Source organism: Melanaphis sacchari, unplaced genomic scaffold, assembly GCF_002803265.2.
Source record: "Melanaphis sacchari strain LSU unplaced genomic scaffold, SCAv2.0 Contig24_pilon_pilon, whole genome shotgun sequence".
Taxonomy (NCBI): Eukaryota; Metazoa; Arthropoda; class Insecta; order Hemiptera; family Aphididae; genus Melanaphis; species Melanaphis sacchari.
In genome coordinates, this window is record NW_020271125.1 from 1,693,447 (window position 1) to 1,720,439 (window position 26,993).

Below are 26,993 nucleotides of genomic sequence, written 5' to 3' on the forward strand. Positions count from 1 at the left end.
AGTATAGCAGTGATTTAATGAATAATTTATTATATTTAATAATATTTGATTAGGTGGAATTTTTTTTGTTGCAAATACAAAAAGATCACGTAGGACTAACCGGGAGCCACATGTTTTTAATGACCAGAAAATTCTTATTAACTGTGAGTATTGGTTACTGTACCTAATTTAAATTTTTTCATAATAGTTCAGTTTAGTGTATAAATATGTATTTTTGTTATAGATGTTTGGTACAATTGTTTCTTATGAAATATTACTTGTACAAATGAAAGGATACAGTTCTCGAAAAAACACTTAAAGATTCAAAGTCACCCGTAGAGCCCAGCCCCAATCAGTGCTGGTTTTCGATTTATCTTCTAACTTAATCATCAAACCGCCTTCTGCCTTTTGACTCCACTATAACAGTCCAATGAAATCCAATAATTAATGTGAAAAACAAGTCATAATGCAATTTATTGTACCTATGCATATTATACAAAATACCTACACAATATTATGTATAAATGCAAAAAGTTACTTATAGGTGCTTATATAATATATATTAAATTACCTTAAGTTTACTTTGTGTTTCCAACATAACAATAGACTCAATATTTAATTTGTCCAGACAAGCAGAATTGAGTAGATTATCATCAGGCCATTGCAAAACTATCGGATAAATTGTCGAAGTATTTTTTCCTTGCGTATACCTTAAAAGTTAAAACCAAATAATATGTATAATAAATGTACAAACATTTTAAGTACATTCATTTCAGTTTTACCATAAGTTCGGATGTTGTGAATCATTTTGACACGTCAACCACGGATTAGTATCAAAAATAGATTCCCCATTAATCGATAACCATTGACCAATTTGTAGCAACCGTTCTTCGTGCAATGGCGGTATCATGCCATCACTGGTAGGGCTAATATTTAGTAACAAATTACCTGTGAATTCATATTTTTCTTTTTAATTATAATATAGGTATTATTGTTATGTGAGTATATTAAATATATAATGTGTACAATGTACATTGTACTCAATGAATATAATAACGCAAATTAATTTATAGAGTTAAGTGTATTATACTCTATAGGTACACTGTGTATAGTTTACCTCCAAAGCTTACTGTTTCGACTAATTGAGCGATTAAATCTTGTATTGAGTATACATCTAATGCTCGAGCATTTCTCCTGTAGCCCCACGAATATTTGTCTACTGTCATAGCGTTTTCCCATTTTCGACCAACAACTTTTCCTGTAATATAAATAATATGTATAATTATTAGACTTTGTACTACCACAGTGGTTTATAATATATAATAATATAGTTTCTAAGTTTTTACTGTTTACAAACTGGATTAATCTTTTATCAAAGAACAATCATTATTTAAAAAACTATTAAAATTTTTGATTCATAATAGTTTTTTATTATTATTGTTTTTTAATAAAACTGTTTTATTTTTTAAATTACGACATGCATTTTTAATTTTTATTTCAAAGCAGAATATTTTTCAATGTAAAATAAAAATTTTTACAGGTGGTTTATGGTTTATGTATTATAAGTGTTTTAAAATTTGATAAGCGAAGCGGAATGGTGTTACTACAAAAGATAGATAGGTAGGTAATCCGCAAAATCTATTAGTTCACTGTTCCGTTCATATAAACTTTAAATAAATACTTATAACAGCTATAACTAATTAACAAGATAGTCGTTCGTAATTTGATTTTCATACCTTTATCAAAAATACTCCGTAATATTCTGCTTCGGAACACAAAATTAAAAATATCTATGTCACAAACAACAGTTAAAAGCTTAAAAAATTGTAAAAATACAATATTTTTTCCAAAGTGATATTTATTAATTATTAACGAATTAATAACAAATAAAATAAAATATTAAATATAAAACTTAAATAGTTTTTTAAACAGGTAATAAATAATTTTCGATAAAATATTTATCCTGTGAACACATCCACGCTACATCTACGCTTATATTCGAAGTTAATTAAATCCAATTTTATGTTTGAATCTATGATTTTATTATATTATAAAATACCTGGTTGATATCTATCTGCACAGGTCATAAATCCTCCATGCTTGCATAGTGTATCGCCACCCCACCGATCATTCACCACTATTGTGTCTTTAACAGGACTGTCGTTGTAGAGCCATGCGAGGAAGTTCAACGAATCCCAGTAAGTGTCTGGTGCTTCCCATTCGCCGTCCGACCATAAGATTTCCGGTTTGTAATGGTTAACCTATATAATATATTGTATACGAGCGTATGATAATATTTGATAAATTTTCATTATTATAAAAAATATTTATAATTATTTGTATTGTGCCGGTTACACGTATAAGTTTATTATAATGTATACTATAATTATTAGTATTCTTACCAATTCGTAAAGTTCTGGGAGGACTTTCTCGGTCACAAATGTGTTGGAAGTTAAATTTGATTGTTTGTCCTGTAACCAAAGTGGGTTAAACCATTCGTACAACGAATGGTACACCCCAAAACGAGTCTTGTTTAAACTTCTAATGGCTCTGCTTAGGTCACCTTCATGCATTAAAAACACAACAATAATATGATAATTGATAATACATCATCATACGCCGTAAAAATGTCAACTCCGTAATTGTTTATATACGTACCTACTAAATCTCTATGGGGCCCGACGTCTACAGAGTTCCATCCGAATGATTTTTTCGATGGCCACAACGTGTAACCTTCGTGGTGTTTAGTGGTCAATACTACATACCTAAAAATATTTAAAAATAGTTGTGTTATTGTAACAAACGACTAAAAATGAGTATAATATTAGACTTTAGCCCATAAGCGCAAAGTATGGCCCAAACGCAACCCAAAAGCGCTGCAAAAATAAATATTCCATAAGCGAATATTGATAAAACTCAATCACTTTTGACGTATTTTTGAATTATAAAAATATTGTATATTTCATTGAAATTAATAATTAATAATTTTAAAATTAAACTTATATACAGTGTATGACGGGTACAATATTTATTTTTGCGTTTTTATCCCATTACTAAGGTACAAAAGCGCAAAATGAATTTACGCTTTTGATCTATCGAAAAAAAAAATAGATAATTTGCGCTTTTAAGATGGGTTTTATAGTAATAATATATTATACTAATTAAAATTAAATATAATGTGTACGGATAGTTTTAATTATGTTTAATTATTTTTCTGTTTCGTGTTTTAAGCTCATGACAAAACTAACATAGCGATGGCCCTAATTGTATTGCACAGCACGAATTTTTTCAAATTTTGTGCGACAAAAAATTGTGGCCATTAGTTTGAGTCTTTTGATGTATAATATCCATCAATATCGTCGTGGACATTTCAAGCGATCCTACACAGTTTGTAAAAAAGAAAAGCTTTTACCTATAAGTAAATTTATAATGTCTATAGTTACTTTGCACCGGAGTCTTTGATGATACTGGCCCATTGCATAGGGTCAAAGAATTCCGCGGTGAACTGGGGACCAAATTCGTGGTACGTGAAACCTGGCTTGAAATTTTTTGTCATAAAATTTACATAATTTACGCCCTTTCTACCTGTAATAAGTCGAATAAATATGAAAAATAATTATTAGGTATAGTATTCGCAATTATATAACTCAAGGATTATTATTTATTATCATAGCAAATGTAAGCGGGTTTTCGTCATTTAGACGTTAACTCTACTTTATAAAATATTAATTTAACAATATTGTTTTTGTATAACAATTAATCTTAATTTATTTTTATGAATAACTTCGTTTAAAATGTTTAAATATGATTAACGCGTTTGTTGTGTAATTATTATAAATGTCTATGTACGTCTATTGTATTTTTAACAAGACACAAATATAGCATTAAAGAAAAATTTGATGCAGTGTACTTTTATCTTGTTAAACATACAATGGACAATGATTTATGTAATTGTACGCTCATAATAATTGTTCAAACGAACGTTAATTTAAGCATATTAAAGCAATAAGGTACAGGTAGCAACTACCTACTTGGTAGTTACTACTATAGTAGTCCTAATGATTAAAATTTACTCACGGAAACCGTCGGGGTAAACAAAAAAAATAAAAATAATAATTCCTAAGTAAACCTTGTTATGATTCAGAATCCTAGTGATGTTATAATGATGTAAAATCATCATAAATTATTCGAATTGATAGTATATTGTATAGGTCTTAAAATTATGTTTATGCATTTTTAGCCGATATAAATATGCAGTAATGCAAAATATTAATTTATAATAATTATATTATAAAACGTTAAAAAAGTAAAAATACTTTTATTTTTCTCTGTTATTAAATTAAGTCATAATGAAACGTATAGATAACGATAAAATATTGTAGCAGATGATATTATTTATGTTACTGTGTCAGTTTAGAAAGAAATAAAAACATTGTAATGGAAATTACTATTGTCTATTAAATAAAAATAATAATAGTATATATTGCATATTATAATCAAGTACGGCCAGGATTTTTTTTATTAAGGGGGGGGGGGGGAGGAATTTGAATACAATTTTTTTTTTATTTTCTTCCTTGAATACGTACTTGTGTATAATAACTTTCAAAATCAAATTCATCAGTATTATATATACATTTAATATTTGATTAATATTTATAAATCATGAGTAGAATTTATTGAAAGATTATTAATATTAATTAAAAAATAAATAGTTTATACAACCAAAGATACTAAATTAATTTTGTTTTGTTTTTGCTTAAATTATAATTTATCACAACAAAAACGAGTTTAAATAATAATATATATCGTAATAATGCGTCATGATATTGTACAGGCGATTCATCAAGCATGCTTACCCCTAATTTTTTCTTTAAACGATTAATTTGTTTAAATCCTGATTATTTAAATGTTCAAGTACACTAAAGTATCATTCTATATATATTTATATAATATGTATATTTTTATATACTTAGATTTTTAATCCATATGAAGAATATTTTGTGGTGAATGGTACTAAATTTTTTTTCAAATGAGAATCACCTTTTTCCTTATAAATTAGTAATCATAATATAACTGTTTTGAAAATGTTGATGCACCTATTTAAATTAAACTTTAAACGAGTAGGTTTTGAATTTTTTGATTTTCTGTACTAATTATAATAGGCCTATGATAATGAATTTAGAAAATATGGGGGATATGATGGTTTAAAAATATTAATACATAATTATTATTAATCAGTCAACATTTTATTATAGTTTTTAAAAAATTCCTAGTATAATAAATACTAATTCCATTATTATAGATATTTTAAATTTTTGTAAAACTATTGTCTTTATTATATTATACATTATAGCTCTGCACTTTTATTTAGATACTTATAACTAGGGCTAGGATTTATATGCAATAAAAAATTGTAAAATATGCATTTGGTTTTTTAAAAATATGAAATATATACTCAAACAATAAAATTAAAATAAATACGTTTTAAAATGAATAAAATATTATTCTTAATTATTCACACTATTCAAATGTATTACACGAAACCAATACATAGTTATTTAAATTTTCAAAATTGAACGATCTACTGTTTAGACCTTAATATAGATATCTTATATAGGTATTTTTGAACAGTGTCAATACATACTGTGAGTGTTTATCACACACAAAATCGTCTAGTAACGAAATTCAACATAAAACATGCATTTTTGCTTTTTATATTCAAAATATGCAATATAATATTCATTTTTCCCAAAATATACAAAAATATGAAAAATAAAAACACCAAAATTTACCTCATCATGAAGTAATTCTTGTACATTATTAATAAAAGTAATAATCAGAAGTTGCTAAAAACACATGCTGTTGTATAAAATCCTATTGTTATTTATAACCTTTAAAAAAATATCATTTGCTTAACAATTAATAGCAACATTTAATTGGTTCTCATTTGAAAGAAAAAAATTGTATTGCCATATAAGACAATTATTACTTATGGATTATAAGTTATTAGTTATTAATTATTATATACATGCGCGGGCTGTCGGGATGCTGGGATGTTACAACATTACTTGTCCTAAAATATATTTTTCCCTTTCGGTTTAAATGTGACTTAATGTATTTACTAAACAACTGTAGATCTTTAGGAAATCTATTTATTTTTTTTTATATAATATTGTAAACATTTTATTGAATGTTGGTATCTATGTTTAGGTTTTTAACGTGTTTTCAGTATTTTTATAACAAAATAAAATATTTTAATATTTCATAAATAATCTACATATTTTAAATTTGTTATTCGCCCTTTAAATTATTTAGCATAATTCCGTGACCTTTTTTACCAGTACGCGCCTGATTACATTTAATGAAATGTATATAAATCTTAATAATTGAAAATATTACGGTTCTTGGATAAACTTAAAAGTTTCAAAGTTCAGAATTTGAATAAATGTATGGTAATAAAAAAAAAAAAAAAAAAATTGAGGATAAGCATGTTAATTGGTGAATTGCCAATAATATACAGATAACCCTACAATGCACGCGTTACCTCTCCAGTTCATCCAAAACCATTCACCGCCAAACGCTGGCACTGAGTACACACCCCAGTGGATAAACACGCCGAACTTGGCCTGGTCGTACCACGCGGGCAGTGGTCTGGCGTCCAAGCTGGTCCAATTAGCCTCGTATCTGTGGACGTCGGCCGATTCCGCTGCTGCGCATGCTGAGGAAGAAATCCACACAGCGACGGCGACGGTAAAGACCACGTCGGTCACGCGGCGGAGATTCGACATTTATCCTTATTTGCTGGACACGATACTAGGTGTATCGAAAATATTTTATTACGTTGCGTTTTTGTGTACACTTTCTAGCTTGCCTGACGACGATACTGCAGGACAGACAGCAAAATTGTGATACAATAAAAATTTAAAAAATGATGTATATGTAGCCACGGCCGCACGGTCGTCGTTGTCGTCGGTTGCCTCGCGAACGACTGACTGCAACTGCTGGTTATGAGATGTATATACCTTACAGAGGTCACAGGACGTGGTACAACGTAAGGCATTCGTGAGGACAGACTTCCGCAATATTTGCATAACGTAACCACGGTATATATTGAACATATCGCATTAATACTAGATTATAAACATACTTATATACAATACGTATGCGCGATCGTCTATACTCTATACCATAAAAATTCGTCGTTGAATTTTAAATAAAAACTCACAAAAATTTCGAGGTCGTATTTACATATTATACGCGTGTATTGATAAATTGTTTATTTGTATATATATAATATACACCGAGATACGCAGATAGTCTTGACGGAAAACTGGTCGAGTTTTATATGTGTTTATTTTATAGGTATCTACATCCGCGTTAGTTGTGCGTGTGACACGTACGAATTCTTCATACACCACACCACCAATTTAATCATCGCGCGAGGACGCACTCGCAAAAACATTCATTTATTATACTTTGAGGAGATTTGAAAATTTCGTACACTGATATTAAGTTCACATAGGCACGCCATATTTACCGAGACACGTCGTATGTTTGGAATGTTCAGGATTTCGAGAACGAAAAAGGTATTAGGTATAGGGATGTGGATGAGAAACACAAAATTCGAAAGACCCTGTATAATATATTTAAACAATATCATGGTGTATATAATACGGTATACCCGTACAACTGTTTATCATTGACCTTTATTGTAGACACCGTTTTTTTACCCATACGCGCGTGTTGCTCCGTTGTATTCATTAGAAACTATTATAATATTGTCAGATTAATTAATTCCAAACTTCAAATTCTTATGTACACTGTACAAGCTACTGATATAGTGCGTAGTGTATACTCATATATGTGAAAATAAACTTAATGTAGCCGTGTAGGTACTTATCGAAAACACGAAAAATAATAAATAGGCATGCAACAGCAATATTGTGTCCATCATTTTTTTAATGTTACTATATATAATCTCTGCATGTTAAAATGTCTCTTATACAGCCCGAATTTCGTACTATTAATACAAATAACAATATTATCAAACTCAAACATACATTATAGTACGTTATTACTTGTTATATTGCATTTATGTTGTTAATATTCGTAATAATAGGTGTAAAATGATGTACTATGTTACTTGCTACATATTTTGTATACTTAGATACTATATATACAGAGCCGGCGCGAGTTATTTTGCCGCCCTGGGCTAAATTATAAATGCCGCCCTATTAAAACTATAAATAAATAAAAAAATTAAATAATCATATGATACAAATTATGCAATAATATTGGTTTATCTAAAAACATTTATTTTCATAGTCATAATATTTTCGTCATAAACATAAAATTAAAGTATAAAATAGTCTTTACATAACACATAGATATAAATATACTAATAATGTTAATACAATTATAAAATTGCGAAAGTTTTAGCTAAAATGCCGCCCTGCCTTCCGCCGGCTCTGTATATATACTATTTGGATCAAATTAGAGGAGAATTCATGACTTGGAACGTTTAAGTACCTATTAGAAAGTTTTATTACCCAAAATTCAAAATCTTCATGCACAGTGCTCATTTTATATATTTTTTTTGTACAAGTAGTATTTTTTATTAATACAATATATGTCTGTTGCATACTTGCTTCTATAGTTTCTTTAATTTGCTTAATCATTGTAGTGCAATAATTAATTTGAGACATCAAGCTTTACTTTTAATGAATTTGAATTGAAAAAAAGAAATTAAATGACACCGGCGGTAGTAATTTTATCGATATTGTGTGATTGTGAAAGAGAAAATTTGATGAGAAACAAAATAAATATAATATGTGCTATAGATAATAGTAAGCACTATAAAATTACTAATATGCATTCAATATACATTTAATAGGTAAAATCGTTGAAATATGCAAAATATGCAAAATAAAACACACACACACACACACACATATATATAGGGCTAGAAAGTTGTAGGAATATTGTTCTATATACTCTCAACTTATTAGTAAACCAAGTTTGAAATCTGAACTGTACAATGGTTAGTTAAAAAATTGAAAATTGAAAATGCATATTTTGTCAATTTTAGCTAAAAAAAAAAGTGCATATTTCATTGATTTTATACACATATTATGCATATTATCATATTTTCCTAAAAAAATTAATTTTTTTCTTTTTTAACCTGTACATTTAAATTAGTATTGATTATAAAACTCAAAATCTTCAACAAAGGTATTTATCGTAATTTCAAAAATACTGAAAAAAATTTTAATTATATTTTTAGCTTATAATAAGATATCAAAATGCCATCCAGTTATAAACAGTTTTTATGTATATTATCATTTTATTAATTTTCATAACATTTGATGTGTTCTTATTTTTTTTGGAATTTAGAATAATTTTTTGCATATTTAACATCATTTAAATGCATATTTTGTAATTTTTTCATGAATATTTTGCCTTTTTTACATTTAACTTCCGAGCCCTACATATAAACATTTGCATATAAATTCGGTCTCTAGTCATGACTCATGTTATCATCCCAATGTACAATGTTTACATTTTATTTAAATTAAAAACATTAAAATATGATCTAGGTAAATCAATATGTTACAATGTTATTGTTCCAGAATACTGATTAGCTATAGGTACCTACTTATTAGAATATTAAATATTATCATAACTTCACTATTTATTTCTATGACACATGAATCATAAGTTTGTTGAACTCTTATAATGAGCTAAGGAGCATAGGAAGAAACTTCATAATACAGGAAAATAGCCGTGTGAAGTAATGATTAATATTTAAACCAAAAATACCAAAAATAGTAAATACGTAAAGCCACAAATTTTTAGTAGAACTTTAGCTATATAACTCAATTTGATATAATTGGCACGTATCTTACGTGGACGTGAAACACTGAAATTATATTCTAAAATGCTCAATAAATTGTCAATATACTCATAAGTATAACCTTTATGTTTGTATACTCTGATACTCATCATGTTGTCAATGTTATCATGCAAGGAAATTTATTTGCAAAAAACATGAACAAAAATGATAAAAAGAGCTCGGTCGTCAGTATTAATAGACAACGGTATTAAATTTATTAAATATATCAAAATATAAGAGATTTTTATCATGACAATTTTTGATAGGTACATTGTACATGTGTAATATAGATATATGGTATATAATGCCAAAAATAACCAGACAAAATTGTGCATTATTTAATAACTTGAACGGATTCAAGTAATCAACATTCAACTCCAGCAATTAATTATAGCTCGCCATACGATTCAAAGACATAAAAAAATCGTAAAAATATTATACGCAAGTTGAATATGCAACATTTTAAACATTTATAATATAATATAATTATTGTTCTACAAGTTAAACTCATTGTGTTTTAGAATTTTTCCATACAAATGAAAGTCAAGATTTTTAATTTTAACAAACCAACGTGACTGTAATACACGAGCGGCAATAGCGACTACTTTGGTGACGGAAGTTGATGATTTTTTTTTTTTAACAAAGTAGAGTAATAATTCAAATAATTGTATTTTCAAAGATTTTTTTTTGTGTAATAAATGACGTGGGCCATGAGAACAATGTGAAAGCGATTCTTGACTCTTGTACCAGTTTTAAGTACATATTATGATGTAAATACATTATAGTAAAAAAAGAACTGTAGAGAAACTCGCTAAGAGAAGTTTTATTTAAATTTATTTTATACTTGTTTAATATTTGCTCTAGTTGATGTTGTTCATTAATGTCTAACTACAAATTACAATGACTTTAAAGTATAGATTTAAGTTTATATTATGCATATTATATATTTCAATATTATAAATATAATAAAATAATAATATAATAATATAATAATATTATATATTTCAGTATTACACAAACTTATGTGTATAAAAGTACAAAACCCAAAGACTATACAAAGCTGCGTATTCATTTTTAATTAAATACAACGAACTACTTAAGCATAACTGAAAATTCGTTGTTCCGATTTTCAATTTCGACACAAAGACAGCTTTAAATGGTTTGCATTGTTAATATTAATATAATATTCATGTGGCAAATGAAATAGTAGACAAGGTGTGTCTCATATTGAAATAAGCAGTTCTGACACAATAAATGTACATAAATACTATCACGAAATGACGAATTATTAGAAATCAATTTAGATTCGTTAGTATATTACTGACATGGTATGATACCTAGCGCTAGCAGTAACGGTCTGGCCTACTGTGCTACTATTCTTTTGTACAGTAGGACGTTAAGAACACTAATAATTATAAAAATGCTACAGCAATTTAAGGTTTGGTGTATAAAAAAATAACATTTATTTTATTTTTTAACTTTTATTTGAAAATATATAAACTGTAAAAGTATTTTTTATAAAAATCATGTGCGATGCGCAAGATATAATTATAAGGTAAATAATATCTTTTGATCGTTATTTGCGAATAAAATTATACGATAAATAAATAAGCTTATCAAAAAATAAGCGTAAATGTTATGTATAAAACAAACAAAATAATAATTTTAAACTTCATAGCAAGTACCTACCTATAATTTTCTATGCTTCAAAATTCATAAATTTTAAAATGATACAAATGAATTTTTAACGATAAACACGTTTCCACCATTTTTACCATAGACGTGCAGAAATAAACGGAATAGATAAAATAGATTCAATCTATTCGACTATTCAATGATTCCACCGCTGAAATAGGTATTGTCTAATGTCTATCAGCTACCACCGAAACTCGGGCAATCACATAAATATTAAATACTAAATAGTAAATAATATAATATACTGATAAAATACTAGAAAAAGAAAATGGTTGAAAATAAAACTAAAAATAGATATCGCGTTAATGGGTATATTATTAATTATTAATAAATAATAACTAACCAGTAATTACCAATATGATAAATTGATAATGATTCCAATGCATCAAAACATATTAAGTATTAAGTTAAGTTACCAAATCAGTTAGTAGTTAGTACCTACCTACTACCTATTTAATTATTATATATGATGACATTATTGACATTGCAGCGTAAAGTTTGGTGTCGATCGATTTCATGTGACTCAAATCCTTCCGTGTTACAGTTATCCGTCATCGCAATATCCTACTTTTTAAGTCAAAAGTCCGCTTGCAGTTCACTCTTAGAGTAATACATTTTATCAATTGTCTTAGAACTAAGTTGATCCAAAATGCCACGTACCAAAAGAAGAGCAGCCAAGCGTTCGACTGTTGAAACAAACTCGACTGCTGTAAATGCTACAATGGGCAATCCATCGAAAACTATGAAAGATATTTTATGCGAATTTGACTGTGAAAGTAATATGCATGCCATATTAAGCATAGGTATCCATTTTATGTATTTATTAATGTGTGTTTGTTTTTTTTTTCGTTTTTAGAACAAAATATTGAAAATTATTTTTTTGCCATATTTGAAAACTATAGAAATTTAATTGAAAATTCATTTTTAATGACAAAAATGAATATTGGTGATTTATTACACAGTAATCTCTATGACACGGTGAGCATAATAATATTATTTTGGTATCAATTTTAATAGCTATTGGATTATAGACCATAATAAATATTGGATATTGAATTTTAATCAAATTATATTATATCAACATAAGTATTAAACTTAGTATTATACTGTCAATTATATTATACAGAAGTAATTATAATTAATTTTTGTAGATTTTTAAACAATATCTAACAAAATCCAACCATGTAACTAAAGAACTTGAACAACCTTCAAGGCCAATTACCAAGTATGCAGAAAATAGAATGACCAGACAAAAAAGTGGTAAGAAGTGCCTATTAAAAATTGTAAATTCATTTGTTATCAATATAATATTTGTTTTGTGCTATCATTATGGTTACAACTCACATAACTTCAACCTATACACTTAATACAATATATTACTGTATACATTATTTGTAGAATAGGTACTATTTTAATAACATATTAATGTCAATCTCAGATTTGAAATGCTAAAACATATTATTTTTCTGTATCAATCCCGATGATTATATTTCATTTCCATTATTATAATAGGTACTATAATTGATTTTACATTATATATTCTAAAACCAATGGTAATAGATTAATCATTGGTTCATTATTTGTAGAATTTTTTTCAAATACAAAAATTATTAATTATCAATATTTTTTCATTTTTGTAAAATTTGTACTCTAATTTATAAAAAATAGAATATTGTTGGTTTGGCTAGAGCCCTTATTAGTTGTGGGCCAGTAGCTTTGCCCATCTTGCTTACCCTGTGTTGACGCAACTTTAATTGAGTAAATAAATGATACAGTATTTAGAAACAATGACCTTTAGTTATAGATCTTTATGACTTACAGTTCAAACATTTAAATAGTAAATACTTTATAATTGGTTAAAGTGATTTAAAAAAAAAATGTTGTGGTTATAATACAAATTAGAGTTTTAACTACTGTATTAATTTTAGATTTGTTTCAGGTATTCTGTTTTATTGAAAAAATGTATTGTTAATTTTTTTTCAAAAACATTAATAGTACTAGATCATAATAACTTTTTATTGTTCTTTCAGTGTCTGTTTCAGTATTCAAGACCAATGGTTCTACTGCTTCTAAAACAGTAATAAAATGCTGTAGTACTACACATATTGATGATGATCAGCCAGTATTAACAGGAATAATAGAATCTAAATTTAAAGTAAATATTATAATGTGTGAAGTATTAATACTTAAATAACTAACTTAAACAAGTACTCATTGATATTGATAAAGTCTTTCTAAAACTTAAAATGTTCTTTTATGAAATTTAAATGTGTGAGTAAATAATAAAATTTTAGAAAATAATGTTTTTAACTAAATATTTTTTTTCTTAATACTTAATTGATATTTGGGGTTGTTACTTTAAATTTTAATATAAAAACTAATGAGTTACGCACAAAACATTGAACAATTACATATTCTAATTCAAATATTTTTTTATAATCAAAGCATTTAAAAAATAATAAGCAATTAAATATAATTTATAATTAATGTAAATTTTAATTGCCAAAAAAAAAAAAAAAACAAGATAAATTATTTTTATACTATTAAGCAATTAAATTTAAATATATAATTAAAATAATTTGATAAATTAATTTTTCTTTATCTAAAATTTATATCTAATCTCTAACAAAAAATCATCATTTTTTTATTAGTAGTATAAAATTTATTTTAGACTTTTTTTAATGCTATTTTTGATATATTTTTTTTTTAAATATAAAACAAATTTTACTAAAAATATATATATTTTTATTTCAGACTCCAATTAATCAACTACCCCTATCTTCTTTAGCAACAATTACACCAAAATTAAATATGAATGAACCTATGTCTATGATGAGGCGTCCAAATCAAGGAGAAATTGCACTTTCAATGACAGGAAGTCCACTCATGGTTTCATCGGTTTCTAGAGATGACATGGCTACAGTCAGTGTACCATTAGCCAATGGAAATGTAATTAAAATTTAAAAACTATTTCTGTAACAGTCGTCTTTTTACTTATAGGTACTTTTAAATGTTATTATTTTTAAGGTTCTTTCCATATTACCTAGAGTTGGTTCTACTATGGACATATCATTTGATGAACAGACTAAAAGTGAATTACTTATTCTCAAGAAAAATATTGAAGGGCTATTGAAAATGAATGAAGGTGTATGAATATACAAAAAACATGTATTTTCTATTTATCTAAAACAAAACATTTATAACTATGTACTGATAAATAGGTGCTTATTATTTTTGTTTCATATACCATGTATATTTTTTATAATTATAACTTCTAAATTTATTGTTGAAAAATATTATAGTAATTAAGTGTGTTTATAAAATTTTAAGTAAAATCTAGTGTAGTTTGATGTGTTTTAACATACCTAAAATAGTAAAATAAAATACATTATGTTTAAATTGATTTATCATACTAGGTTTTTATAATTGCTTAATAGTTAATAAACCCTAAAATTAAAATTAAAATAATTATCTTATTTGGGTTTATATTGCTTATATATTGAAAGTATAAATTTATATTATATTTTATGTACCTATAGATCGTGATTTATATAATATAAGGATATTAGGTGCACTTATATATAAAAAAAAAAAATAAATACTTTATACTTCAAATACTAAAGATTAATGTAAATGAACAGAGGATATATCGTATAGATTTACAAATGGTATCCATAATATGACTACAAATAATTTAATTTAGCTATGTACTGATATAAGTACCTACTATGATAGAAGAAACCATGTTATTTATTATTTTATGGAAAGTTCTTAAAATTTGAAATGTTTCAAAATAACAGATTAAGATTGTTTTCTCTTAAACCTATTATAGAGTATTAAAGTAATGTTAAATATTGTCAAATAAATGTAAGAACTTCTGTCTAAATAATAAATTGGTTTTAAGTTTTAAATCATAGTATCGTCATTTCTTTAATTAATATCAATGAGATTCGCTAAAACAAAGAAATTAATAGGACACTGCTGCTTTTCGATTATTTTCGTTCTTAAAAATAAAACCTAAAGTAGGAATGTTGATACAATTTAAACCTGGAAACTATGGGTATGTACTCACTACTCATAGTCTTGTATTAATAACTTAAATTAATACATTTTTTTTTTTTTTTTTAGTATTCCATTCTTATCTCCTTTCTTTTGAGATATAACTAAATACATCTGTTCTAAATATTCTTTGGTAATTTGTCAAAATAAAGTTTAAACGCCGCTTTACCCTTAATTTAATAGCCAATAAGTAAACAATATAATTATGAACTTATTACTTATAGTATTATACTTATTATAGTTACCTATAACATTATAATATCTATTATCTAGTCACTAAATAATAATAAAATCACATTTTTTAACTCCTAGATTGCATTGCGGTTATCATTTTGTATTACTGAATCGAAATCACTATTCATCTATTTAAACGTTAGTGGTTATCTGTGATGGTTACAATGATGCGAAATGGATTTTATTAAGCGTTCAGTATTCACCTATAACGGCTGTAACCTGTAGACTGTAAGTGACAACTATCAATTTTTTTTTTCATACTTTTTAATGTCATGCACAACGTATTTTGATGTAATGAATTTGATTGATAAACCTCGAGAATTCTAATTATTAAAGTTTATGATTATAATCATAATACACATATTATATTGTTATGAGATCTATACAATTCACGATCGAAGCAGAATCACGGTCATCGTTCGTGTTTATACTTTATAGGCGCTACATTATGCGGCAAAATATTTACATTGGTACATATTATATTGACTATTCTTCCGGAGCGTAGTGTAATCACTATTTACGTTTATCGGTGTTGTTGTTTTAATAATTTAATATTTTTTGTTTCATTATTATTACATCGCAATAAGAAATGTAAAAATTAACAAACACTAAAATAAATATTTAAAAATCTATTAATTACATTTTGATGACTATTCAAAATTTAAAAATTTCAAATTTTCAAAAACCCGTATTGTATAAATATGGTTAAGAGTTACAATGAAAATTTGAATTTATTAATACCTATTATTTATCACTAATACCTATTAAAAGCCGTAGGTGAAATAATAGAGGTTTATTTTTATAGTAGACAATAGGAAAAAATTATATTAGTACGTTAAGGTAAATCTCAAGGTAAACAGAAAAGAATAAAATATGGTCTAATTTAAAATTTATTGTACCCAGTAATTAATTTAAAACATATTATAAACATATTTATATGATAAATTAAAAATAATAATAAAATATAAAGAAGGAATGTAGATGATATGTGGGAGACGTATAAATAACATAAGTAAATTAGATTATAAAATAACCACGTCAATTAACAACACGTTGGAGGCCAGCGAGGAAGCCAGAATCAAAAATAACTAATGTAAATACAGTTGTTTTCACAATAATAGGTATTTATAATTTACATAAATCCCATAACTGGAAATACTAGTTATTTAATAAGAAGTATTGTTAATATTTAAATTACAAAAACATTATTGTAATTCATTATCCAAATATTATTAATGTATACAAAATGGCTACCATTGAATTGACTCCTAATCTTGGGTAAATACGAAATCGACCCTTGAATTTGCTCCTGAAAATTGTATATTTGAATTTTAAATCAGTTCTTTAAATTATAAAATATTACTTATTATTTAACAGGGAGTTTTCATATTATACGCTTTTACTTTTACGACGTCATTGGTGCACTTTGCACACATGTATATAGGTAGTCTTGCGTAGGATATATCTGCTATTAGAAATGTATATATTATATATATATATATATATATTTGTATGTATATTAATTGAATTTAGTCTTATCGTCGTAATCTACTACAATAATCGATCATCATTGGTTTGTATACACTAATTTTATTCTATTCACTACTATTTTTGTTGTTAATGTTTGATTATCGCGACAGCCATGTGTTACTTAAATCGTTGATACGTTGTGTTCGCGAAAGTGCGCACAATGAACAATTTTGTTGAGAAAATGTTAAGCGAAAAGGGAATAATAATTTTTATAGTTAATAAACACAAATTTAGTTTTCAAAAACTCTTCCAAAATAACCAACATCGATATATATATAAATGTATTAAACGAGGATCGGAATTCGGAGGATGCATTACCAATTTAAAAGTATTGAAAACAAAGATATCGTGTGGATGTCATGTAATATACTTATTATTTATGTACAACATAATAACGATGCAGACGAAAAAATAAAATTTAACGCCAAATAATAAGCAAAAACTTGAAACGTAAAGCCCCTGAAAATATGTGTGAACGCCCTTCCAAGTTATTGTAGGTATTCATTATATTTACGGAAGAATAATACAAGTGCAGTAACAACCAAATATGTGACACATAGAAAACACAATATATTTCACAAATGAAGGTAATATATTTGTACAAATTAATAATGTGAAAAAAGGGATTTTATGTTATTTGGCACGGACGACAATTTAAAATTTCTAAATAAATCAACCATATCTTATGTTGACAGAATTGTTGGCATTGTAGAATATTTTTTTTGTTCCAATTTTCACAACTCATGTAATGAAAAACGATAATTATAAACCTTTAGTTTTCACTTAACTGAAAAACAAATAACAAGAATCCTATGTAGATATTTTTCAAACTATTATTAAACATTATTATTGTTTAATTTTTAATGATGAGTTTAATTTAAAAACCATTTGTGTTGACTTTAATATAACTATACATAATGTAATAAATGAAGTTAGCCATTGACTAAAGTTCGTGGTTGTCGATTTCACCTTGGATAATATTGGTATAGAATAATAAAAAATTTGATCTTTTATCGTAGTGACAAAGTACCTACATGTAAAATACAGTAATAGGCCAATATTTAACATATATATTTGGATTACAATTTATAGATCCACAATCGGTTAGGGACTAATGTTCTAACGAACTAACTAAAGTACGGCCTATAAACGAAAAATGTATAAAATTTAATGATTATTTAGTAGAAAATTATAATGATAATGATTCAACATTTCCATCAGAAATTTGGATAGAAAAAATCAATACATTTATCGTACAACAAATTCGTGAAAATCTTTCCATTTCAAATTTAATTCGCAAATTTATTCACCGCATCAGAGTATACTCAACTTTAAAAAAATTATATTTTATACTATTCATACTGATACACTAATTATTATTGTAAGAATAATTTCAATATAATTAAACTACACTAAAAAGAAATTGGAGATAAAATAAAATTTTTAGAAGATAAAATTCGAAAATATGACACAAGTGTAAATTCAAGGTTTCAATACACAAAAATATTAGGTAATAACTTATAAGTATAAGTCACGATAAATAGTTTAATAAACTATTTTTATTTGACTTATTAATTTTTATTAATATATATACTTGTATGTTGTATTATACATATATTTTATAACGATGCATTTAGTTATAATATTATCTGTGTTTTAATTTTTCAATTATTGTTTAGCTTTTATTATTTCTCCACTAAGATTTTTGTATTATATTTACTGAATAATTTTATGTAAAATATATAGATATATTAAGACATATAACTCTCAATGCAACGATTTAAAATAAATGTTTAACTTTAAATTATTTTAACATTTTATTACTCAAATAGTTTAATATATAAATGTAGAAAACATATATGATGAATGTAAATATTAAATTGAAATAATATAAAAAAAAAAAAAAAATAAATGTCAAAATTGAAAAGTACTGATATCTATTATCTATATATTGCTATGTAAATTTAATTTTAAAATGTAATTAATTCCAATCGAATATACCTATCTCTTCAAATTTCAATAACCATATAAGTTAATAAAATCGATAGCAAGCACTATATTTAATTAATAATATACAACACTTTTATAATGGATTCTTTTCAATCGGAAACAGCATACATATATACACAAAAAAAAAAAAAAAAATTGAACTTTATCAACAACGAAAAAAAAAGTTAGTAAAAAATAGATATTCTGTCAAATAAATCAAATTTTACTCTAAACCGAACATTAATATCAACAGCAAAATCATTACGCAAAATGTATTAAAATGATGTTATGTAAGTATCACAAATGCTTTTAATACACGTTTAGAATTAAATTTTATTTATTGAAATAACAAAAAAAAAAAAATAAATAAAAAATAAAATACATATTACACTCAAAAGTATGATATTAAATAATTAATATAAACATATTTTATTTCATGAACCAAATAATTTTTTATGAAACGCATAATTTCATCAAATGTTTGCGACATATAGTGGTTAAAAAATCAATGATATAATAGCAAGGAGGTATAATCACTCTAATGACCATCCCCTACAGCCCGCTTTTAAATGTATAAATAAAATAAATATATTTGACACTACTACATCAATGATATAAGTCATACAATGTTTAAATATTTCTATGCCGAAAAGCAATTTATTTTGAAGTCAAAAATTTATTTCGTCTGACGCCAATCCCATATAACACTTGCTGGATAGATAAACAGATTATCGCAACACTCAACAGAAACTAATTGGTACTTTTTTTTAATCAAATATTAGCTACACTTAAATTTTAGTACATTATAACGCACAATCCTAATCAAATATTTGATTTTTTTTTTTTGTTAAAAAGGTAATAACCGCATGCACTTTTATGAAACAATTCCTTGTGTGTATATATTATTACATCATAAAACAATCGATAAGGTGCTTAAAATTATGTACTTATAGTGATGCATTATCGATGGTTTTACCTAATGCTTATCAGTTAACTCGTGAACTTGTGATCCAATAAAATAGTAAAAGTATGCTGTAACAAATTATAAATTTAAAATTAAAATTAGTTCGATGCCTGCCATTCTGTTTAGATAGTGTTTACTTCCGGGAGTAATGAGTTATTCTGCTATTGTTATAAACAATAAGCTATTTAATTATAAATGTTATTAATACTTTCATATAATACACTTTTTAATAGTATTTTTTGTTTATAGATTATTTTAGTAATTTAATATGATGTTCAATTTGTACGTTTGGAGGAACATAATGTATAGACGCGGATGAGAAAATAGCACCTATATATTATGCACGTCTAGTAGATTTGTGTACAAAACTAAATTTGACGGAAATAATATCAAACATTGAATGAAAAACATGACGTTATAAAAGAGAGATTGAGAATGCGTGAAAACATTTAAGGAGTTTTCCAATTTTTAAATGTTTTTATTGTTGTTGTTGTTGTTATTTGACATCGCGTGCACAAAAGAGCGGATTCAAGTAATCCTATCAAAAATAAAATAAAATATAGTAAACACGCACAGTAAGTAACTATATTATACGTATAGGCAAATGACATTGCCTAATATGAGTTTCGTGATGCGTAAAATAGTAATAATAAAAAGGAAGTGAGCTATAGTAGGTACTCGTATAGTTTGAGTACTTTTATGTTGAAAGTTAAAGCAACTATAAACAATATTAAATTTAAAAAACTCAACATCTGGAAATAATTTATTTGAATGCTTAGAAACGCACGTAATCTCTTGTTTATGGTTCTTTATTGTGTTTTCAAAAATATAATTTAGGACACGAATTTGTTGAACTAATTTTTATCATGAAGTCTAAAAAAAATAATATTGTAATTTCATAATATATTCCAATAGGATACGGGTAACAAGAAGCTTAAACTTTAAAAGATGGTCAAAATTAGTTGAATATCGAGAGAAGACAAAAATCAGATTATATTATTGATTTAAAAATAGATGGGTACTACATTCGTGGGAGTGTATAATATATACGTAGTGGTTTTAAAAACACGATAATTATTGTATTTTTTTATTGAATAACAGTAACAGCATTATAGCCTTAGGTAGGTCTATTAAAATTCAACGTAATAAAACTTTATACCTAGTCAAACACAAATAGGTGCCTACAATAATTTACAACCCTTGATATGAATTTATATGTATCATCAAGTTCAGAGGTTGGTGGACGGCGGAAGTTTTATCAACGGGTCTATTAAGGGTAAACAGCAGTAGTATCATACTACTAAGATACTAGTCAGCCAGATGCCGTGAAACAACGGCTTTATGAACGAATCTGCAGGACGTAACTTGTTGACCGCCATCAGATTGTGTTATAACCAATATTATGTTATAGCAGTCGGAAGTTGGGTTGTGTATGTTGTCTGATTCAATGACACGTCTTGTCGTCGGTGGCAGTATCAATTAATTAGTGTAAACTCTGAAGCATTAGTTTTAACGATCTGGTTGGTAAATGGAGAAGTGAAGCATGATCAAGAAAATTAATTCAAGTTAACTTAATCTAATAAACTTTGGGTTGGAGTTTATTTCTAAGTGAGTAGGTTTATCTCTGATTTAAGTATTTTGGTTTACTTTTTCCAAGCTTTTTAAGTTTTACGTAGCTTAGAATTTAATTTTTTAGATTTTTCGCCTGATTTCGGTTTCAACTGGTATTTATTCTATTCTAGTTTTCCTATCTTGGTACTGATTTGATGGTGCATATCATTCTGAAAATAAATCTTTGCACAAAAAAAAAAAAAACATTGTCTATATTATGTTGTAGTTTAGCCATTGCAATGCACTATTATACAGGATGTTAGCCTCTTAGTCAACTTCTTTGCTTTTATTTTATCAAAAGTTTCAAAAAAGTGATGATAACTAATGGTTATTAGTTGAATCATGTTAATAAATATTGATTGAGACATCGGAACTGAAAACAAAAAGATTCATCAACTTAGACATACTGTTAATTTTGCACACGTGCAGTCCTATACGTGTTACAAAATGTGCAGCTATTCAGAGTTAGTTTTTACATATCCTTCTCTATTTAGTAGTGAGTTTATAATAGTAAATAATTGATTTGATGAAAGCATAAATATATTATACTACATGCAAATGAAGTGAACCCGAAGGGGTCTATAAAACTTTTCATGTTTTCTTGTGTAAAAATAGCCAGTTATATTTATTATATATTATATGTATAATGTAAATGTATCAGGAAAAAATTAATTTTTTTTTAAATTTAGTAATACATATGCATCTATCATCGATGCAATTAAATAAGTTTTAAAATATTTATAGATTCTAGGTAGGTACAAAAAATAAATACACATTGCTTTCTTGAATGTTAAATGTGTCCGGATAGCAGTCTTTAATAATATTATTCTATTAGGTACATATTATAAGCACCATAAAGGTATAAAATAAATAATAAAAGGTATACACTACAAATAAACCTCATAGAAATAAATATACCTAGCGAAAAAAATTAGTTATTTACAAGTATGCTTTAAACGTTTAAAGACGCTTGTTGACATACATGCAAGATAAATAATTAGTTAGATGTGTCTATATTATAATAAAATATTTTAAGATAATATATTAAGATAATATATATTTATATTTTAGACCATCCATTAAAATTGCATAATAATTTTAAACTCTTAGAAAAAGATGAAAACTAGCGAGTTTGTATACTTCTATAGTATGGGTAATATTTAGTTAAGTTACAGGGTATATAATTTAGTTAATAAAAATTAACGGATAAAACATGTTTTTAATATTTAAGTACAGCACGTTTTGATTTTATTCATCATTCCACTTGATGCTGGCCTCATATAATATATATTTTATAAAAATATCGTAATTAATTATGTTTAAAATTAAAAAAAAAAATCTGAAGTAGTTTTATCACACCTAAAATATGTATTTACATCAGTTTTTATAATTTTTAATGTCATGGTTCATTGGCCTTGTAATTAAAATTCAAAATTATAAGCATTTTTAATCGTCTCATATGCGTTTAAAGTTTAAGATGTTTAGGTTATGAAGTATAAATTTATGTATTTTGTACTTAGTTTAGAATTTTTATTGTATATGAATATGCACAGTTATAAAATAAATCAATATTGTAATTGAATACTTCAAATGCTGAACATTGATGTAAATCAGTATAGGATATATTATGCTTGAAACCTGATCTATTTAAAAACAGAAGGAATATAGGAGTAAAAAACTTTAAGCTTAAAATATTATATATTATTAAATAAACTCTAAAAAACTTTTAGCTAAATAATAAAACGAGTTTGAATTATTTACTTTTATTTATAACGATTCGATTCGTTCAAAAAAAATAAAATAATACAGTGTTTTTCAACTTTTTTATTCTACCCATTCCCCTCCTGTAGATTTAAAAAAATCTTAAGCTTCTTCCTATTAACTTAAAAAAAGTTAATGACTTTCTTTGTTATTATCTAAAATAATAAAATGATTAAATAAGACGCCATAATATTAACGTCTGGTAACGGCTCGTATTCAAACTTCATCTGTATATATATTACCTGCAAATTGGACAATGTTTTAATCATTATAATTGTATTGTTATCGACGCACAATAACGATCCAAAATAATAAAAACACAATTATTCTCTTCGAATTTACTTATTGTTATTATAGAAATTTTAAATTTACATATTTTATATTTTATTATTATTATTTTTTTTGTTTTTATTAAGATAAAAGTTTCAACTGTAAGGTTATTAGTCTGTATTTTACATATTTAGTCTGATGATAGTGTTTAATTTGATTAACAGTAATATTTTAATTCTAGAGTTTATTTACAATAATTAAACATTTAAAAAAAATCGTGAATGTGGAGGGTGTTGTGTTTCCCAACTGCTTCCTCCATGTGATTGAATGATTTGATAAGTTTCTTGACGTTGAAATTTTGGATATACTATATCTCCTTACTGAATAATAACTTTTTACATAATATTTTATTCTATTTTAAACTAATAGAACTCATTATACACCATCTAATGGTAACTAATTTTAAAAAGGATAATTAATTAGATTAAAATTATATAAACATAAAAATTATGAGAGATCTAATATTTATATTTTATACGGTTGCAGTGAAGCCACATATAATCATTATATCTTTAAAGATGTATAGATAGAAATACATTATGGTTTGTTCATATGTTATCACATTTTTTATTTATACACAATAGGTACACATACACATTTTAATAATGCAATTATTAGAAATTTATTGCTCTTAAAATACAGGATGGATACCTATAAAATTAATCATATTTTATGTAATAGAAATCTTATTTTCATTTTTATTCTTATCATAATATGTTCAATATATTATATGTTATTTTATTTTTTATTAACAACACGAATACCTATCATATAAATATCAATAATTTCGTTTTATTGTGTAAATAATTTTATAACTCATTTGAAATTAATTTCGTTGCAATAGTGTTTATTTATAATATTTGGTCTAACTATATAAGGTAAGCCACATAAAAGGTATAATAATATGAATAATAATTTATAAGGCTACAAACTATAAGACATAAACCCTTTTGGGGTTGCTGTCCTCAGACATATTATTATGGTCAATAAAAATCGTTAAGGCTACATTGACGATACAAAAAAAACATAGTTGAATATAAAATATCATAGCACGTCGTAGTAGCATTATTATATAGTGCAATATTGTATTGCCAGTTGCCACATAATTGGACTCAGCAAACTAGATATCAACCACTGTAAGTAATAAAGTGGCAAACATTTTTATTGTAAACTTTACATGGTAGTTATTTAAAATATAATTTATTTTAATTAACAAAATAATTTAACATTTAAATTACTCTAAATAACAGTCAATTGATTAAATATTTAATCAAAAATATATTGCCGAGAAAAACATTTTTTTTAAATGTATCTTTAGTAGGTATATTTAATATGAGTTGAAAAAAAAATTAAATTTAAACGGTAATTATTGAACAGATAATTAAATTACAATTATACAATACAATTTATTTTCTTAGTAAATCCAATTTAAAATATTTTAAACTGGTTGGTGGTAACGAAGAATTGATTTAATTGGCAATATTGAATTGAAGACTTTGAAGATAGCAACCATAAGAATAGATGATGTACCTTCTATGTATTTCAATAACTTTTTTCTTTTTTTTTATCTCGATTAATGTTCATTGACAGCGTAACAAATGAACTAACCTATATGTTCTAGTCATTGAACTGTATGTATTTAATTCAAAATCAAGCGTAGAATTGCTATAATAATATTATTATACTCGTATATTAAATTCAATTTTGCACTGTTATTATGTTAGGATTCTTAAAATTATAGTCAAAGCTTTGTATATCATTTGGTGATTCTGCTATTTTTTAATCTCAAAAATAAAAACCAAATACTACTATAAATACAAATACGAGTTAATACAAAAATTATGAATTTTTTATTAAGATAAAAAAAAAAAAAATTTAAAAACAAATCATATCTTCTGTCTTGCACAATCATCATTTGATTTAAGGGACGCAGAATTGAATTTTGGTGTTTTAGAAATACATATTTGTTCAGTATTTTCTACAACACATCAATTACCAAATTTCTAGTTGGGTTATAGGTTAAGTAACGTTCCAAGGTCTCCGTACAATAATTATACGTCAATACTCACTGCTAACTTAAATTAAGTCGTATGCTTTTAGTTCTATAAATAAGTAATAATAATACCAAATATTTTGAACTATAGTTATACTTATTAGTTTATGAGAATATAAATATTATAATAGTGCTTAAATATTTTATTTTAAACGGTCTATAGTTAATTTTTAACTATCTATAGTGTATTATATTACAAAAAATATATTTTTTAAATAAATATATTATCTTTTTGGGATTATACATATGATATATATCAAGTTCTATAGACTTAATACTAGTGATGTTAAAAATCGGGATTTTTGGATAACCGGATATCTGTATCCAAAATGTATTAACCGAATAATTCAAATAATTCAAATTATCTAGAGATGTAAAATTTACGTCAAACTATTATTTTTAAATTTTAAGTTTTGCCGACTTAAATAAAACAGTCGATAACTTATAAATTAAATAACAAACATTTAAATTTTTAATAATTAAGCTAAAAACTTAAAATATCCGGATTATGTGGATAATTCAGGTATTATCCAAATAGTATTGGAATCCGGATATTAGTGACACCACTACTTAATACATTTAAACAGTATAATATATGATTAGTTAACAATGGAATTAAATGAATACGACATTAACATATAATGTTTTTTATTTAATTCATACACATTTTGAAAAAAAAAAATCACAACTCAAAAAAATAGGTTAACGTTCCTAAATCGAAACTTAATATATAAAACATACTAAACATTAAACATAGATGTTAAGTATAAAATTTTTAAAAAAACAATACGTTAAAATAACTTAATAATTATATTATATTATAAAACTTAAACAACAAAAAAAATTGTTTTAGATAGCATCAATACTACCCATTTCCAACATCAGACAAACAGATG

The 26,993-nt window shown here is 25.5% G+C and overlaps 2 protein-coding genes across 2 annotated transcripts; one reads left to right on the plus strand and one right to left on the minus strand.

Annotated features, from left to right (window-relative positions):
- Positions 1-187: 187 nt before the first annotated feature.
- Positions 188-6,980, minus strand: LOC112595034 (alpha-L-fucosidase). The gene is made up of 9 exons (XM_025340104.1): positions 6,524-6,980; positions 3,423-3,564; positions 2,638-2,744; positions 2,382-2,542; positions 2,039-2,240; positions 1,097-1,237; positions 762-927; positions 551-689; positions 188-396 (listed from the first exon to the last, which is right to left on the minus strand). Exons 1-9 carry the CDS (start codon positions 6,765-6,767, stop codon positions 295-297), a joined length of 1,404 nt encoding a protein of 467 aa, XP_025195889.1. The 5' UTR covers positions 6,768-6,980; the 3' UTR covers positions 188-294.
- A 5,235-nt stretch (positions 6,981-12,215) lies between these two features.
- LOC112595037 lies at positions 12,216-14,783 on the plus strand. Its single transcript, XM_025340107.1, has 6 exons — positions 12,216-12,342; positions 12,423-12,544; positions 12,718-12,826; positions 13,597-13,721; positions 14,321-14,515; positions 14,594-14,783. The coding sequence occupies exons 1-6, from the start codon at positions 12,216-12,218 to the stop codon at positions 14,717-14,719; spliced, it is 804 nt and encodes a 267-aa protein (XP_025195892.1). The 3' UTR covers positions 14,720-14,783.
- The last annotated feature ends 12,210 nt before the right edge of the window (positions 14,784-26,993 follow it).

Coding starts and splice junctions, on each gene's coding strand:
- LOC112595034 (XM_025340104.1), bottom strand. CDS start 6,767: ATGTCGAATCTCCGCCGCGTGACCGACGTGGTCTTTACCGTCGCCGTC. Junction 2,745..3,422: donor ATCAAAGACTCCGGTGCAAA/GTAACTATAGAC, acceptor AAATATTTTTAG/GTATGTAGTATTGACCACTA. Junction 1,238..2,038: donor TGCAGATAGATATCAACCAG/GTATTTTATAAT, acceptor TTTATATTACAG/GAAAAGTTGTTGGTCGAAAA.
- LOC112595037 (XM_025340107.1), top strand. CDS start 12,216: ATGCCACGTACCAAAAGAAGAGCAGCCAAGCGTTCGACTGTTGAAACA. Junction 12,545..12,717: donor ACAGTAATCTCTATGACACG/GTGAGCATAATA, acceptor TAATTTTTGTAG/ATTTTTAAACAATATCTAAC. Junction 12,827..13,596: donor AATGACCAGACAAAAAAGTG/GTAAGAAGTGCC, acceptor TTGTTCTTTCAG/TGTCTGTTTCAGTATTCAAG.